We start from the raw sequence: 12,439 nt of genomic DNA on the forward strand, positions 1-12,439 counted from the left end.
TCTGGGTCCTTCCAGGAAAAGGCTGCTGGTCTTCGGCTCCAATTGAACCCCAACGTCACATCGATGCAGCATGGATGTGCAGTCAGCCCAGGCTTCCTTCTGTTTTGAAACCTCAGGGTGCAGGCTGAACCGGAGATTTCCATCTTTTGCAAGTCAGATGTGGCTACATGTGGTTCAGCCAGATGCTAAAACCAGGTCCCCTGAGGGTACACGCCTGGACTGAGGAGGCATGGACACAGCTGCCATGCTTGGGGGTCTGCTCCCTGGAGAACCTGGAAGGTAGAGCAGGAGCCCGGAATCCAGCCCTTGACCAGAGGTCCGGCCAGGCCGTCGGCCACACGGGCCTCAGCCCCTGCTCTGGCCTCGCCTGCTCCCTGTCTGAGATGGGAGGCTGCCCACGAATTGCTCTGAGGGCCCCAAGGGTCATATGGCACCGCCGAGGTCAACAGTGGCTAGCAGGGACAGAGTTCGGGTGCTGCCAGCAACCCTCTAGGAGGCAGAGCCCCGTTCTGCTCACCCTGGGGTCCCCGAACCTGGACCCTCTCACGGATGCTTGTCCTGTGAACAAGGTGTGTGCAGAGACTGTGAGTTCTGGCTTGAGGCAGCCAATCAGAAAGCTCACTCACCTTGTCATTAGAATCCTGCAGAATCTTGGGATTACTGAGGTCCAGCCTCTGCTTTCTGAAGGTGGCCCAACTGTGTCGTCACTAAGCACGTGACGCCCCTGCCCTTCTGGCCCCTGATCCTGAGTTCCAAGTTCTTCTACCTTTAAACAGAAATACCCCGAACCCGCTGATATGGACTGATTTCGGGGGGAGGCCTGGACCCCTGTATGGTGGTGTTAGGAGGGGAAGGCGGAGATGAGGTCAGGAACCCCCCCCCCCCCCCCGCCATGGACCAATGTCCTTAGAAGAGAGGGCACAAGAAGGGGAACACCAGGGAGAGACCTCGCCAGAACCCGACCCTGCCGGCACCCTGGTCCTGGACCTCCTGCCTCCAGAGCCCTCGGAAGTAGCCGCCTGCTGTAGAAGCCGCTGTTCTGGGGATCTGCGATGGCGGCTGAGCTGACAGGCAGCTGCTCTGAAATCCATGGCCTGAGGATGGACATGACTGGCAGTGCAGAGGCAAGTTGGAGGTGTGCAGCCCCCGTTTGAAGGGCCCTGACCGTGGGTCTCCCAGAGACCATGGCAGCATAGCCCGGTCCCCCAGACAGAGCGTGAGGCACGCGTCCGTGTCCGTGTTGGGCCAGGGAGGGCGTGCAGACACCCTGCTGCCGCTGTGTCTCCCCTGTTCATGCGGTGACCACAGCCCCCACCTCAGTCAACAGGGAAAAAGGAAGCCTGGCCTTCCGAGGGTGGCGGGTGTGTGAACGGATCGCCCAGCATGCCTCTCTGCGTTCTTCTCCAAGAGGACACGCTGGCCGTCCAGCCTGTTGCCTTAAGACAGACTTTGGGAAACCTCATCAACATTCCAAGGTTCCGATTCCCGGAACTGGGGCACAACAACAGACACATGAGTGAGAAACACTCACCCCTGCGCAGCCCCGAGGAGGCCTTAAAAGGAAAGTCTTTTCAGAGGGAGACAACGGGACTGACTTATGTGTAAACTGAAAAGAAAAATGGACAGTTTAAAATTCTTCCATGCTTAAACACACATGCAGCAATGGTCTACAGTTCACACTGTTAAAAACAGATTAATCCACAAGTTCCAAGTTCTGATAGAAAAGTCTTCTCAAATAATTTAAAAAACACTGAGACCTACACACTCCCGACTGAAACCCTTATTGACACAAATTTACAATATTTATACATAAATCACAGGCAGGCGCTGAACGGCATGTACCACAAATTCACTCTAAAGATGTGGAGACCAAAGCTACTCAACATCAAACGAAGGTCGATCTGGACTGACACGAGACCGACGCCAACAGGAGACACAAAGGACGTGGTCCGACCCATGAAGACGGCGGCAGTTCCCCCAGACGCCGCTGGACTGCAGCCAGACCAGCTGCTGCTGCTCGGGGCCTGCAGGGGGCTTGCCGCAGTCATAGCTCTCCGTGCAGGGGGCTGCCAGGAGACGGTCAGCACAGTGGATGCAGGATGGGCCACAGTCCCCACCCAGAGCAAGTCAGATCTGCGCTTGAGGTCAGCTCCAGCCTTTCAGCTCTTTGTTCCAGCCTTGGGTCGGGACAGCAAGAAGACAGGCGAGGGAGGCGGGGGTGGAGTTGTGCGGGGAGGGCCAGAAGTTTCTGCAGATCGGGAAGGTTCTCCCCCATTCACACCCGAAGCTGGGCATTTTCCCAGCCCAGGCAAAAGCTGTCTGAAATCTGGGGGCAGGACACTTCCACCTGGATGTGATGCATTCGCTGCCCCAGCAAGCCCCAGGGTCTCCCAGACCCAGAGCAAGATGCTTCGGAGCAAGGCTGGAGGTGTGGCTACTGACCGGTGCGGGGCCTGGGAGTTGTCCGCTGCCGTGTGGCATTTGCTTGAAAGCCCCACTGGTCACCAGAGACTAGGTTCCCCTCAGCGCTGGGCTCACCCAGCCAGACATGTCACCTTTCCCGGTGTAAGACAATGAGGGCTCCAAAAAGGACCCACTGCTGCCGCCCCTCCATCATGGCAGCGGCAGCGCTCAGGGAACGCCCTCCTTCCTCTGGCAGCACTGCGAGGGCGGTGCAGACCAGTCATAGATGTAGGAGAGGCGCTGCTGCACCTCCTGCTTGCACAGGCGGCCCTCTCGGATCAGCGTCTGGTGCTTCTCCAGCATGTCCTCCAGGCTCTGCTTATGCGTCACCAGGTACTGGTTGCTGCACCCGCGGGACTTGTACTCGGTGTCAAAGCGCGGGTCGTGCTCACGCTGCACATCTACGGGTGCCAGCCAGGCACCCATCGACACGTCCTCACTGTGCCACATGCGCAGGTACTCTCGGCTGAGGCGCAGGTAGTGCACCAGGTCGGCAGAGAGCACGTAGCCACCGCCCAACGCGTAGGGCAGGTAGTAGTCGCAGAGCTGCCAGGACGCCTCACGCCAGCGACCCCCCGGCTTGACGCGGCCGCGGCCCGAGAAGAAGCCCCAGTAGAGGCGGCGGCGGTGCGCTGGGTCGCGGGCACGCAGATCGGCCAGCAGTGCGTCCAGCCGCACAAATGAGTCGTCGTCTGCCTTGAGGACGAACTCGAAGCTTACGTGCTCATCGAGCCAGCACAGCATGGCCAACACCTTGGCAGTGAGGTTCTCGTAGGCGTCGCGCAGTGTGGGCAGCAGCAGCAAGTCCCCGTGCCGTGCCTGCTCATGCTCCAGGGAGCGCCGCTCCTCGGAGCCCAGGCCCGCCGTGCCCACTGCAAAGCGCGCCCACACGTCGCCTGGGCCGCCGCGCCGCGCTGCCGCCAGCCACGTGCCGCGGACCACGCTGCGCCGCTCGGCCGCCCGCGGCGCGCTGGCCACCAGCACAGTCAGGAAGGCACTGGCGCGCCCGGGCCCGGCGGGCAGAGGCCCGGGGCTGCGGCCGGGCGACAAATGAGGACCGTCGGCCGTGCAGCGCGCCAGATAGAGGAGCGTGGCGCCGCACAGCACCAGGCCGACCAGTCCCAGCGTCGTCCGGTGCCGCCACGCACGCCGCGGCAGCTTCATGGCGCGCCTGCGACCCAGCGAGCTTGCGGAGACCCCAAGGGCCGAGGCCCGCCGGACTGCGGCCGGGCGGCCGGCCGTCACGTGCCCTCGCGCGCTGTTTTCATTGGTCACCCCGGGAGGGCCGCGCAGCCTTTTCCGCCCAGAGACAAGATGGCGGCGCCGGCGTCCTAGCGCGGAGGTCGCGCCAGCCCTCGCGGCCCGGAGGCCCGCCTCTTCCCGGAAGAAAAATGGCCGCGGCCTAGCCGACTCTGGAGGCGTCACGGCGCTCGGCCGCCTTCGGTGAGTCCTGGGCGGTGAGTGAGGACTTGGGCAGGGTGTGGGCAGGGGCGGGGAAGCCGCCCGGACCGCGGATGTAGCGGACACAGGCCGAGGGACGTGGTCACGGGAAGCGTGGACCCCGCGTTCAGCACGGGCGACCTCACCGTCCTCGCTTGCGAGGGCCCGTGACGCCAACTAGTAGGACTCCGTGAAGACCTGAAATCCTGTAAAGCCCGGCACCGTCAGTGCGACTCCTGAGCCGGGGGAAGCTTTTAAAATAAGCGTTTGCGTTTGGGGCAAGAAACTGGGTTCACCAGGACGGACCCTCAAGGGTGGTCTCCACCGACCTGGGCTGGTGGGCGCGTCCCGGGAGCTGTCGCTTCCCGGTCGAGGACGGGGAACAGTAAGTGCTGTGATCTCAGGGGCGGGATCTTCACGGGGGAGGAGGGAGTCGCATCCATACGGTTGTTCTTGAGTTACTTTTTCTGCAAACAAGGTTAAGTAGAGGGAAGAATCGACCTTGTGTCAAGGAGCAAAGTGCAGTACAGCTATGCTGGCTGGCTGTGTGTGTGTGTGTGCGCGCGCGCACGGGCAACAGCACACATAGGGCTCACTGAAATGAGAAGGTGGGAGGCACTGGTGCCCCGTTGGGTGGGTTTGGGTGTTTGCTGGCACCATGCCCAGTCTTCACAGAGACCTGGGGTCAGGTTGGGGGTTCCTTTTTCCATAGAGGGAAACTGAGGCTGGGGAGGCCTGCTGGCTTAGCCACAGTCACAGAGCTCACAAGCGCCGAGTTGGGATCTCAAGAGGGTTCAGCCTTGATGCCGGGAGGGATGGAAACGGGGCTGAGATGGGGCTGCTGCACCTGAGGAGGAGGGACGGGGCTGGACACCTGGTGTCTTTGGAGAAGGCACTGCCACTCTACCTCTTGTTGGTCTGAGGGATTGTCTTTTGTGTTACAAAGAAGCTGTCTTTTCCGTCGAGAGTTTGATGGCTTTGCGCCGTCTTTGCGGACGAGTCTGGTGGCCTCGGGCTATGGCCTCACTTCCTTGCCTGCCTCTCCTCTCTCTCCAGCTACTGGCCACGCTTGCAGGCCGTCTCACGGTTGGGCCCAGGCGGCCATGGCATCTAGGCAGGCTCCAGGTTGTGGCCTGGCTCCTTGCAGCCTCTGGCTCCTGGGTGCCGTGCTTCTGGTTGGGGCGTCCGCCAGGCCTGCCAACCACTCGTCTGCCCGGGACAGAGCAGGCCGCAGGGAGGACAGCGAGATCCTGCCTCCGGACCACCTGAATGGGGTGAAGCTGGAGATGGACGGGCACCTCAACAAGGACTTCCACCAGGAGGTCTTCCTGGGGAAGGACACAGACGGGTTCGAGGAGGATGCGGAGCCTCGGAAGAGCAGGAGGAAGCTGATGGTCATCTTCTCCAAGTAGGTGTCTGGGCTGGGAGGCTGAGGGTGCACGTGGAGTGGCTGGCATTGGTCCAGTCCTGGCTTGGTGTGGTGTGGGAGGGGATGCGGGGCCCACTTGGTGACGAGATTTGGAGGAAGGCGCTGTGACGGGTGCTGTTGGTTGACAACACTGGGGAAGTTTGCGGGGGTTGAGCTGAGGCGCATGCAGCACTGAGCAGTGTGGGGGGGTTGGGGGGGGCACAGAGGGCCAGAGCGAGGGGCTGCCTGCTGGCCGTGCCAGGTCCTCATAGCCAGGAAGCCCGCCTTGCGCGGTGGCCTTAAACTGTGTCCGCTGTGGTGAGAGGCAGGCAATTGCCGGAGTGGCCACAGAAGGTCACAGTGCTTGTTCGAGGAGGCCTGGTGGTGCCAGTGAGGTGGGGGGGCCGGGTGTGTGGGGGCCGAATGGAGAGTGGGCGTGCACGGCTCAGCTTCAGGTAGGAGACTGGGGGGGCTCCGTTGCTGTGAGCGTGGGCACCATCCTGCACATTTGATCATGTGGCCTGGGGCTTTGGAGCCACCTGAGGGAGGCGAGGGGCCTCGCAGGTAGGACAGGGACCCAGGACGGGGCCCTGACAATTGGACTGGGCCTCATGTGGTCCTCTGTGAATCATATCACCCGGCGCCCTGCTTCCTGGGTCCGGTGACCGAAGGCCTGGTGCCTGCCACCATCCATGCCCAGGGGACCAGGAGCAGTGGCAGACCAGGGTGGAGAGCTAGTAGAGGAGGGTGGGGCTCGGGCATGCAGACCCAGGCTGGGCTGGGTGTTCTGAAGGTGGGCAGGCAGGTTCTGCTGAACCAGGGAGACTCCAGGTGTGGCGCGTGAGCCGCCTGTGAGGTCCCCGTCGGCAGAGGGAGCCAAGACAGCAGGAGCCTGGTCACCAAGCGCAGCACCCTCAGCGTTGGTGTTTGTGCGCTGGGTGGGACATCGGAGAGCAGGCCACGGCCAGACCAGGGCCTTTGAGGCTCAGTGCTGGGGCCAGGAGAGGAGCCTCCGGCTGCTGGGAGTCCAGAGCCAGCGGCAGCAGTCAGCCCATTGAGACTTGCTGGTCAGCCTCCTACCAGGTGCGGGGAGTAGTGGGCTGGGGGCAGGTGAGCAGCACTGAAGCCACTTCCTTGACCTTTGGAGTGCGGCGTGCTGTTTCAAGTGAGCACAGAAAGGCTGTGAACCAGGCCGAGCCAGCAGGTGGCAGGCAGCTTCTTTGCTGCCGCGGTCCAGCCGCAGCTCATCCAAGGGTCCTCAGGTGAGAGTAGGCGTTGGCGCTGGGTAACAGGCAACTACACAGCTCAAAGGCAGGTGAAGCACTGTTCCGTTTATTGCAAGTATAAGCTGATTTTTTATATTTTCGTTTTTGGCATAGATTAACATTTACAGGTGTACAGCATGATCAGTTAAGCAGAAAAAATCAATACAAAGGTAACCAGGAAAAGTACGAAAGTTCCCATAGTTTCAGTTATGTTAAACAAAAGTTATTTTGACCAGGAAAACCATTAATCAGACAATTTGAAATAGTTCTATGTATACAGTTTGAATGTCTTATTGTTTATTAAAGTTCTCAGAAATTGTCATTGGCAACAGGTACGCTTAGACCGAGCAGAGGTTAGGAAATTCATTATAAGCCTTTGTAATATCTAACTTAGCTATCTATCTTGCTGTCTAAAATGTTTTTTGTATACTGAGGACTCTGACTCCTTGGTAGTTGTTTCTAAGTGCTTAGTTTGTAATAGCTAACCAGCTTCTTCTGTTTTTATGCCTGTCTAATTCTAATTGATACATATTCCTATTCAAGGTAAAGGAGGGGCTGTTACTCTAACAAGTCTATAACAATCAGGGGCTATTTTCTAAAGGGGTTTTTGCTATTCTATGAGGCAGTTCTGCGGGAAAACATATTTTTCCCTGAACTGTTCTTTCTTGGGTGGCTCTCACAGGAACAAATAAGTAAAGTACGATGCCTTAATTCAGCCAGGGTGATATTGCTTAGGACTTGAGCCAACTGTTGTTTTTTCTCTGAGAGTGGTCATTAATTCTAGGAGATTCCAAATTATTAGAAGTGTAAAGGTTAGAATACTAAGAAACAGTAAGAATAAAAGCAACACCATATATCCACTAATGCCACGTCCGTCCTGCTGGAAAACGCTTCTGTGAAGCCGTCATCTCCAAGTCGTGATTGTGTCAACCAACATGGTTAGAAAATGCTTCTGTGAAGCCTTTGTCCCCAAGCCGTGACTGTGTCAGCCGACCTGGTTAGCATCGGACGTGGCACTTTGCGACCTGGCAGAGCCGTCCCACAAAAGGGGGTGGGGCGGGCGCCTGTCACTGTGCGTCCCAGGAAGGGTGTTGGCCTAGCTGCACACTGGAAGGCCTGGAGCCCCCGACCCCACCCCCCCGGGGCCTGGAGTGCTACCGGGCGTGCTCGTACGCAGGTGGGGTGGCGAGGGGTCAGACACCCAGGTCACATCCCAGGGGGTGTTGTCCTGGGTCACGTGGGTCAGGTGGTGTCACTGGTGGAGTTGCTCCACCTCCTGTCCCTCCTGCCCCCGAGGGACTGGACCCCGTGTCCCGTGTGGTCTGTGCAGAGCCGCCCTCCCCTGACGTCCGTCCCCGTGGACTCGCAGGTGTTGTCCCAGCTGCTCGTGCTGCTGCTCCTCGCAGTGCCGGCCTTGGCCTCCGAGTCCAGCCACTCCCATGTCTCTGGTGTCCTTCTTGCCCCTTGTCCCCGCCATTCCCACAGGCGCAGAGTGTCGCTGTCCCGGCAGTTGCGCAGCTGCCTGTGGAGCCCTTGGCCACCCTATGTCCTTTGTCCTGTCTGTCGGGGTCCTGGGCCTCATCTGACCCGGCGCGTCCGCTCGCAGGGTGGATGTCAACGCTGACAGGAGAATCAGCGCCAAGGAGATGCAGCGCTGGATCGTGGAGAAGACAGCTGAGCACTTCCAGGAGGCCGTGGGCGAGAGCAGGGCGCACTTCCGGGCCGTGGACCCCGACGGTGACGGTAGGGCCCTCGCCCCGACCCGGACCCAGTGGGCCTGGCAGACCAGGACGAAGCAGTGGGCACCAGTGGGCCCTCCTGGTGCTGCTCACCCTGCCGGCCTCCTGGGCACAGTTGCCTCCATGCTGCCCTCGCGTGGGGGTTTCTAACAGGGGTCTTAAAGTGATGAAAGTCCCGTTGTAAAAGTGTTCCTTGTTAGACCTGCTGACAGGATGGTCTGCCTTCTTAGGCCGAGTGTCCTGGGATGAATACAAGGTGAAGTTCCTGGCCAGCAGAGGCCACAACGAGAGGGAAGTAGCCGAGAAGCTGAAGAACGACCAGGAGCTCCAAGTCGATGAGGAGAGTGAGTGCTGGGTCCCGGGGCCACAGCGCCTCGGGGCCGCTGTAGGGCCTCAGAGCCTGGTGAGCTGGTGGAGGCTCCTGGTGGGCGTGGAGGTCGGTGGGGGCCAGGGGGGCTGGCCCTCCTGCCTTGATGTTCAGAGAAGTCGCTGGGAAGCTTGTCTTGCTGGTAGGAACTTGACACTTGAGTGTCTTAGCCAAGGGCCACCGAGTCGCCGAGCAGGCTCTCGCCCTCCAGCTCACCACCCCTCTCCCTGGGGGCATGTCCACAGCCTGGTGCTGCTTGGGCTTGTTGGGGGCATGAGGACTTTGCCATGTGGTGCCCGTTGGTCCAGTTCTCCCTTCATCGGCAGGCTGTCGTCCCCGCTGTGATCCCAGAGCCCGAGTTGCTGAGGCGTCCACTGAGACATTGCCCTGAGTGTCCTGTCCACTGGTTGTTGGGTGGGGTGTGTTACAGCCTCAGTGGCACCCCCATCGCCCTGCCGTCCTCTGCTTGGTGAAGGTGCCGTGGCCACCCTGTTTCTCTGCTGAGTCTCTGCGTGGACCTGGGCGCCACTGGCCCTGGCAGGCCTGTTTGCCATCAGCCCCACAGTCCTGCCTTTGAGGTGTTAACCCTTGCGTGTGCTCCTCCTGGTGCCCCGGGGGGCAGCTGGCACTGTGTCAGCCTGGCCCTGCTACGGCAGGGCAGTCCTCCGCCCTCCCAGCCCCGGCCTCAGTTTCCCTGTCTTGTCTTCTCGAGAGCCTCACGTCCTCCCCAGCGAGCAGGGTGTTGGCTGCAGGTTTTTGTAAGTTCTCTCGTCCGGTCGAGCAAGTGCCCCCTCCCTTCCCAGGGTGCTGATGGTTTGATTGGGGAGGGGGTGGGTTCTGCCAGATGCTTCCTGTGCCGCGGATGTGCCCACAGGCTTCTCTCCTTCATCCCGTTGCTGCGGCCGCCTGCTCCTGCCGGTTCGCTGTGCTGATGTTTCGTCGGGGGGTTAGCACTTGTGTTCGCCAGACACTGCTGTGTGGTTTGGGGCTAGGGCCTCGTAGGGCTGGTCAGACTCGTCCCTCTGTCTCACGGCGGAGGCTTAGCCGTCGTGGAAGCTCTTCTTTCCCGTGGTGGGGGCTCGCCAGGAGCCCTCCACTGGCAGTGTTTCCGAAGTGTTTGTGTTTTGTGGGCCAGTCTGCATTTTCTAGTAATAGGTGAGTTACGCTCATTTGCATTTTTGTCTCTGCTTCTCCTGCTCCCCCCACCCCCTGCCCAGAACAGGGCCCCTCTCACCATCAGGGCTCCAGGCAGGGTCTCTCCCAGGCGTCCCTCCAGCTTTCGGTGCTGCTGGCATCCCTGCTTCCGTCCATGTCACACCAGTCTCTGTCATCTGTGTCCTCTCACTCTCGGGCACTTGCCGCTGGGCTTTGGGTCTGCCCTGAACACTGGCGACCTCGTTTGAGGTCCTTCGTGTGTCGCAGCCGCAGAAAGCTTTCCTCCAGATCGGGCTCCCAGGCTCCGGGCAGACGTGCAGGGCTGCGCCCATCCTGTCCCCTTGTCCCTCAGTGCAGTGGGCAGGAGCTCCCCGCTGCGCCCAGTTTGCCGTTCATCAGGTGGCCGGTGCAGACCCATGTCCACCAGAGGTGGTCAGCACGATGTCGTGGGCGAGGCCCAGGCGTCCCTGTGCCCGGCTGAAGCTGGCAGGACCCCACACAGCAGAGGCCCTGCATCTTGCCGGCTCCTGCTGTGTTGGCGTGGGGTGGTCCCCGAGGCCACCCCACCCAGCCCTGTCTCAGGGGAGCATGGAGAGCTCCCGACTCAGCGCTGGGAAGGGGGCTTTCCTTCTGAGCTCTGCCCCCCATATCTGGCACCCAGAGGGAAGGAAGGGATCAAAGTCCTGCTTCAGTCCCCTGGCTGGGGCCCGTTTCTCTTATTAGCATCAAGGTGGGGGGCTGCACCTGTGTTGGGGGGCTGTGTCTAGGGGGTGGTTCTGTGCCATTTACTGCTGGGGTTTGAACTCTCCTCCGAGGGGCAGAACTTGCGGCCTTGCGTGACCGTGTCTTAAGCTTGCCTCTGCGTTCAGGGATCGGGTCTCAGAGTCCCCTGGACGCACACAGGCTCACCTCTCTCAGCACAGGAAGTCCTGGAGAACCTCAAAGACCGCTGGTACCAGGCGGACAGCCCACCCCCAGACCTGCTGCTGACGGAGGAGGAATTCCTGTCCTTTCTGCACCCCGAGCACAGCCGTGGCATGCTGCGGTTCATGGTCAGGGAGATCGTGCGGGACCTGGGTGAGACCCCCCGCCCCCCACCACCCGGCAACTCGCTGGTCCTCCCAGCAGGGGGTTGGTGTGAGTGGGCCCTGCGCTGGATGACCTCCAGCCCTCTGGCCCCAGCCCAGTGTCCAGCAGGCCCTGCGAGACACAGGTGTTTGACTTTAGTCCGAAATGTCACAAACTGAAAATCCGGTGGCAAAACCTGCTTGGCTGACCCTACTCAGTGGTCCCAGCAGTCCCAGTGGTCCCATGCCTACTTGAGATCTGAGCACCCCCATGTCCTGCAGACCAGGACGGTGACAAGCAGCTTTCGCTGCCCGAGTTCATCTCCCTGCCGGTGGGCACCGTGGAAAATCAGCGGGGCCAGGACATCGATGACGGTTGGGTGAGGGACAGGAGAAAGGAGTTTGAGGAGCTGATCGATGCCAACCGTGACGGAGTTGTGACCATGGAGGAGTTGGAGGTGAGCACAGGGCCTCCGGGGTCGTGGGGGTCCCGAGGACGGGCCGCAGCGGAGCTGTGTGGCTGCACCTGATGGTGGCCGGCTCTGGGGGGCCACGCAGCCAGCACCCAGCAAAAGCTGGCCGTGCCTGTCTCCTGGTGTGGGTGGTAGGGCTGGCATGGCTGGGCCTGGGACAAGGATGCGGCGTTTTCACCTCTGTGGGTCGGTGCCGTGGAGCCTGTTTTTCCTGCCATGGACGAGTCATCTTGTTTTACATGAGAATTCTCTGATCCCTGGTGATAGCTGGTGGGCGGCTCGGGGCTGGGGCTCCTCTCCCTGCCCCCCACCCCGGCCCACGAGGCAGTGTTCACACGGCCCTGAGCCACTGCCAGCCTGGCATCTGCTCTCCAGAACGTTCCAGGACGTGCCTGCGTGCCTGTTGCAGACCCCGGCTGATAGGGTGTTGTGAGAAGTTGGGGCTCGCTGTGACAGTGTGCCCAGCCGCATCCCAGGCTGAGGGCGCTGGCCCTGGGCCGGGGTCTGGGCGGGCGCGTCCTGGGGGTGTCCCGGACGTGCCGACGGGCTCAGCGCCTTTGCAGGAGTACATGGACCCCATGAACGAGTACAACGCCCTCACCGAGGCCAAGCAGATGATCGCCGTCGCCGACGAGAACCAGAACCGCCACCTGGAGCCTGAGGAGGTGCTCAAGTACAGCGAGTTCTTCACGGGCAGCAAACTCATGGACTACGCCCGCAACGTGCACGAGGAGTTCTGAGCCCGCCCCTGCGCGGGGCGTCTGCGGCGTGCGGGAGGCCCGCGCAATCTCAGCATCTCGTTTCTGAGAACTCGGAGGGAGGCGCCGGCAGGGCCCGACCACATCAGGGCCTGCGGGCTGGCCGGGCCGTGGGAAGCAGCGGCTCCCGGTTTCCTCAGCGAAGCCTGAGGCCCCGGTGGCCGTGCCCTGGCGGAGCCGGCGGCGGGGGGTTGGGGGGGTGGCTGTCCCAGTTGCCGTCAGGGTTCGGTCTCTGAGGAAACACGTACTTGTGGCAGGAATCGCATTAACTTACTTTAAAATATAGTTGCCTCTTTCTCCTGGC

General features: G+C 61.0%; 2 protein-coding genes across 3 annotated transcripts; one reads left to right on the forward strand and one right to left on the reverse strand.

Annotated features, from left to right (window-relative positions):
* Window positions 1–1,602: 1,602 nt before the first annotated feature.
* Window positions 1,603–3,735, reverse strand: B3GALT6 (beta-1,3-galactosyltransferase 6). Its single transcript, XM_037062253.1, has one exon. It carries the CDS (start codon window positions 3,625–3,627, stop codon window positions 2,632–2,634), a length of 996 nt encoding a protein of 331 aa, XP_036918148.1. The 5' UTR covers window positions 3,628–3,735; the 3' UTR covers window positions 1,603–2,631.
* Window positions 3,736–3,814: 79 nt separating this feature from the next.
* SDF4 (stromal cell derived factor 4) lies at window positions 3,815–12,439 on the forward strand. 2 transcript variants are annotated; one of them, XM_037062251.1, is made up of 7 exons: window positions 3,815–3,906; window positions 4,960–5,311; window positions 8,183–8,319; window positions 8,546–8,659; window positions 10,756–10,914; window positions 11,187–11,362; window positions 11,941–12,439. In XM_037062251.1, exons 2-7 carry the CDS (start codon window positions 5,007–5,009, stop codon window positions 12,115–12,117), a joined length of 1,068 nt encoding a protein of 355 aa, XP_036918146.1. In that variant the 5' UTR covers window positions 3,815–3,906; window positions 4,960–5,006; the 3' UTR covers window positions 12,118–12,439. The 2 variants fall into 2 exon arrangements, with proteins under 2 accessions (XP_036918146.1, XP_036918147.1); XM_037062252.1 differs by lacking the exon at window positions 3,815–3,906 and adding an exon at window positions 4,026–4,130.

This window comes from Sturnira hondurensis, unplaced genomic scaffold (assembly GCF_014824575.4).
Source record: "Sturnira hondurensis isolate 20B ecotype Veracruz unplaced genomic scaffold, ASM1482457v3 Scaffold0013931, whole genome shotgun sequence".
Taxonomy (NCBI): Eukaryota; Metazoa; Chordata; class Mammalia; order Chiroptera; family Phyllostomidae; genus Sturnira; species Sturnira hondurensis.

Excerpts from the sequence above, each read along its gene's own strand:
- B3GALT6 (XM_037062253.1), bottom strand. The coding sequence starts at position 3,627 with ATGAAGCTGCCGCGGCGTGCGTGGCGGCACCGGACGACGCTGGGACTG.
- SDF4 (XM_037062251.1), top strand. The coding sequence starts at position 5,007 with ATGGCATCTAGGCAGGCTCCAGGTTGTGGCCTGGCTCCTTGCAGCCTC. Across the intron at positions 5,312-8,182 it reads CTGATGGTCATCTTCTCCAA|GGTGGATGTCAACGCTGACA; the intron begins GTAGGTGTCTGG and ends GTCCGCTCGCAG. Across the intron at positions 8,320-8,545 it reads CGTGGACCCCGACGGTGACG|GCCGAGTGTCCTGGGATGAA; the intron begins GTAGGGCCCTCG and ends CTGCCTTCTTAG.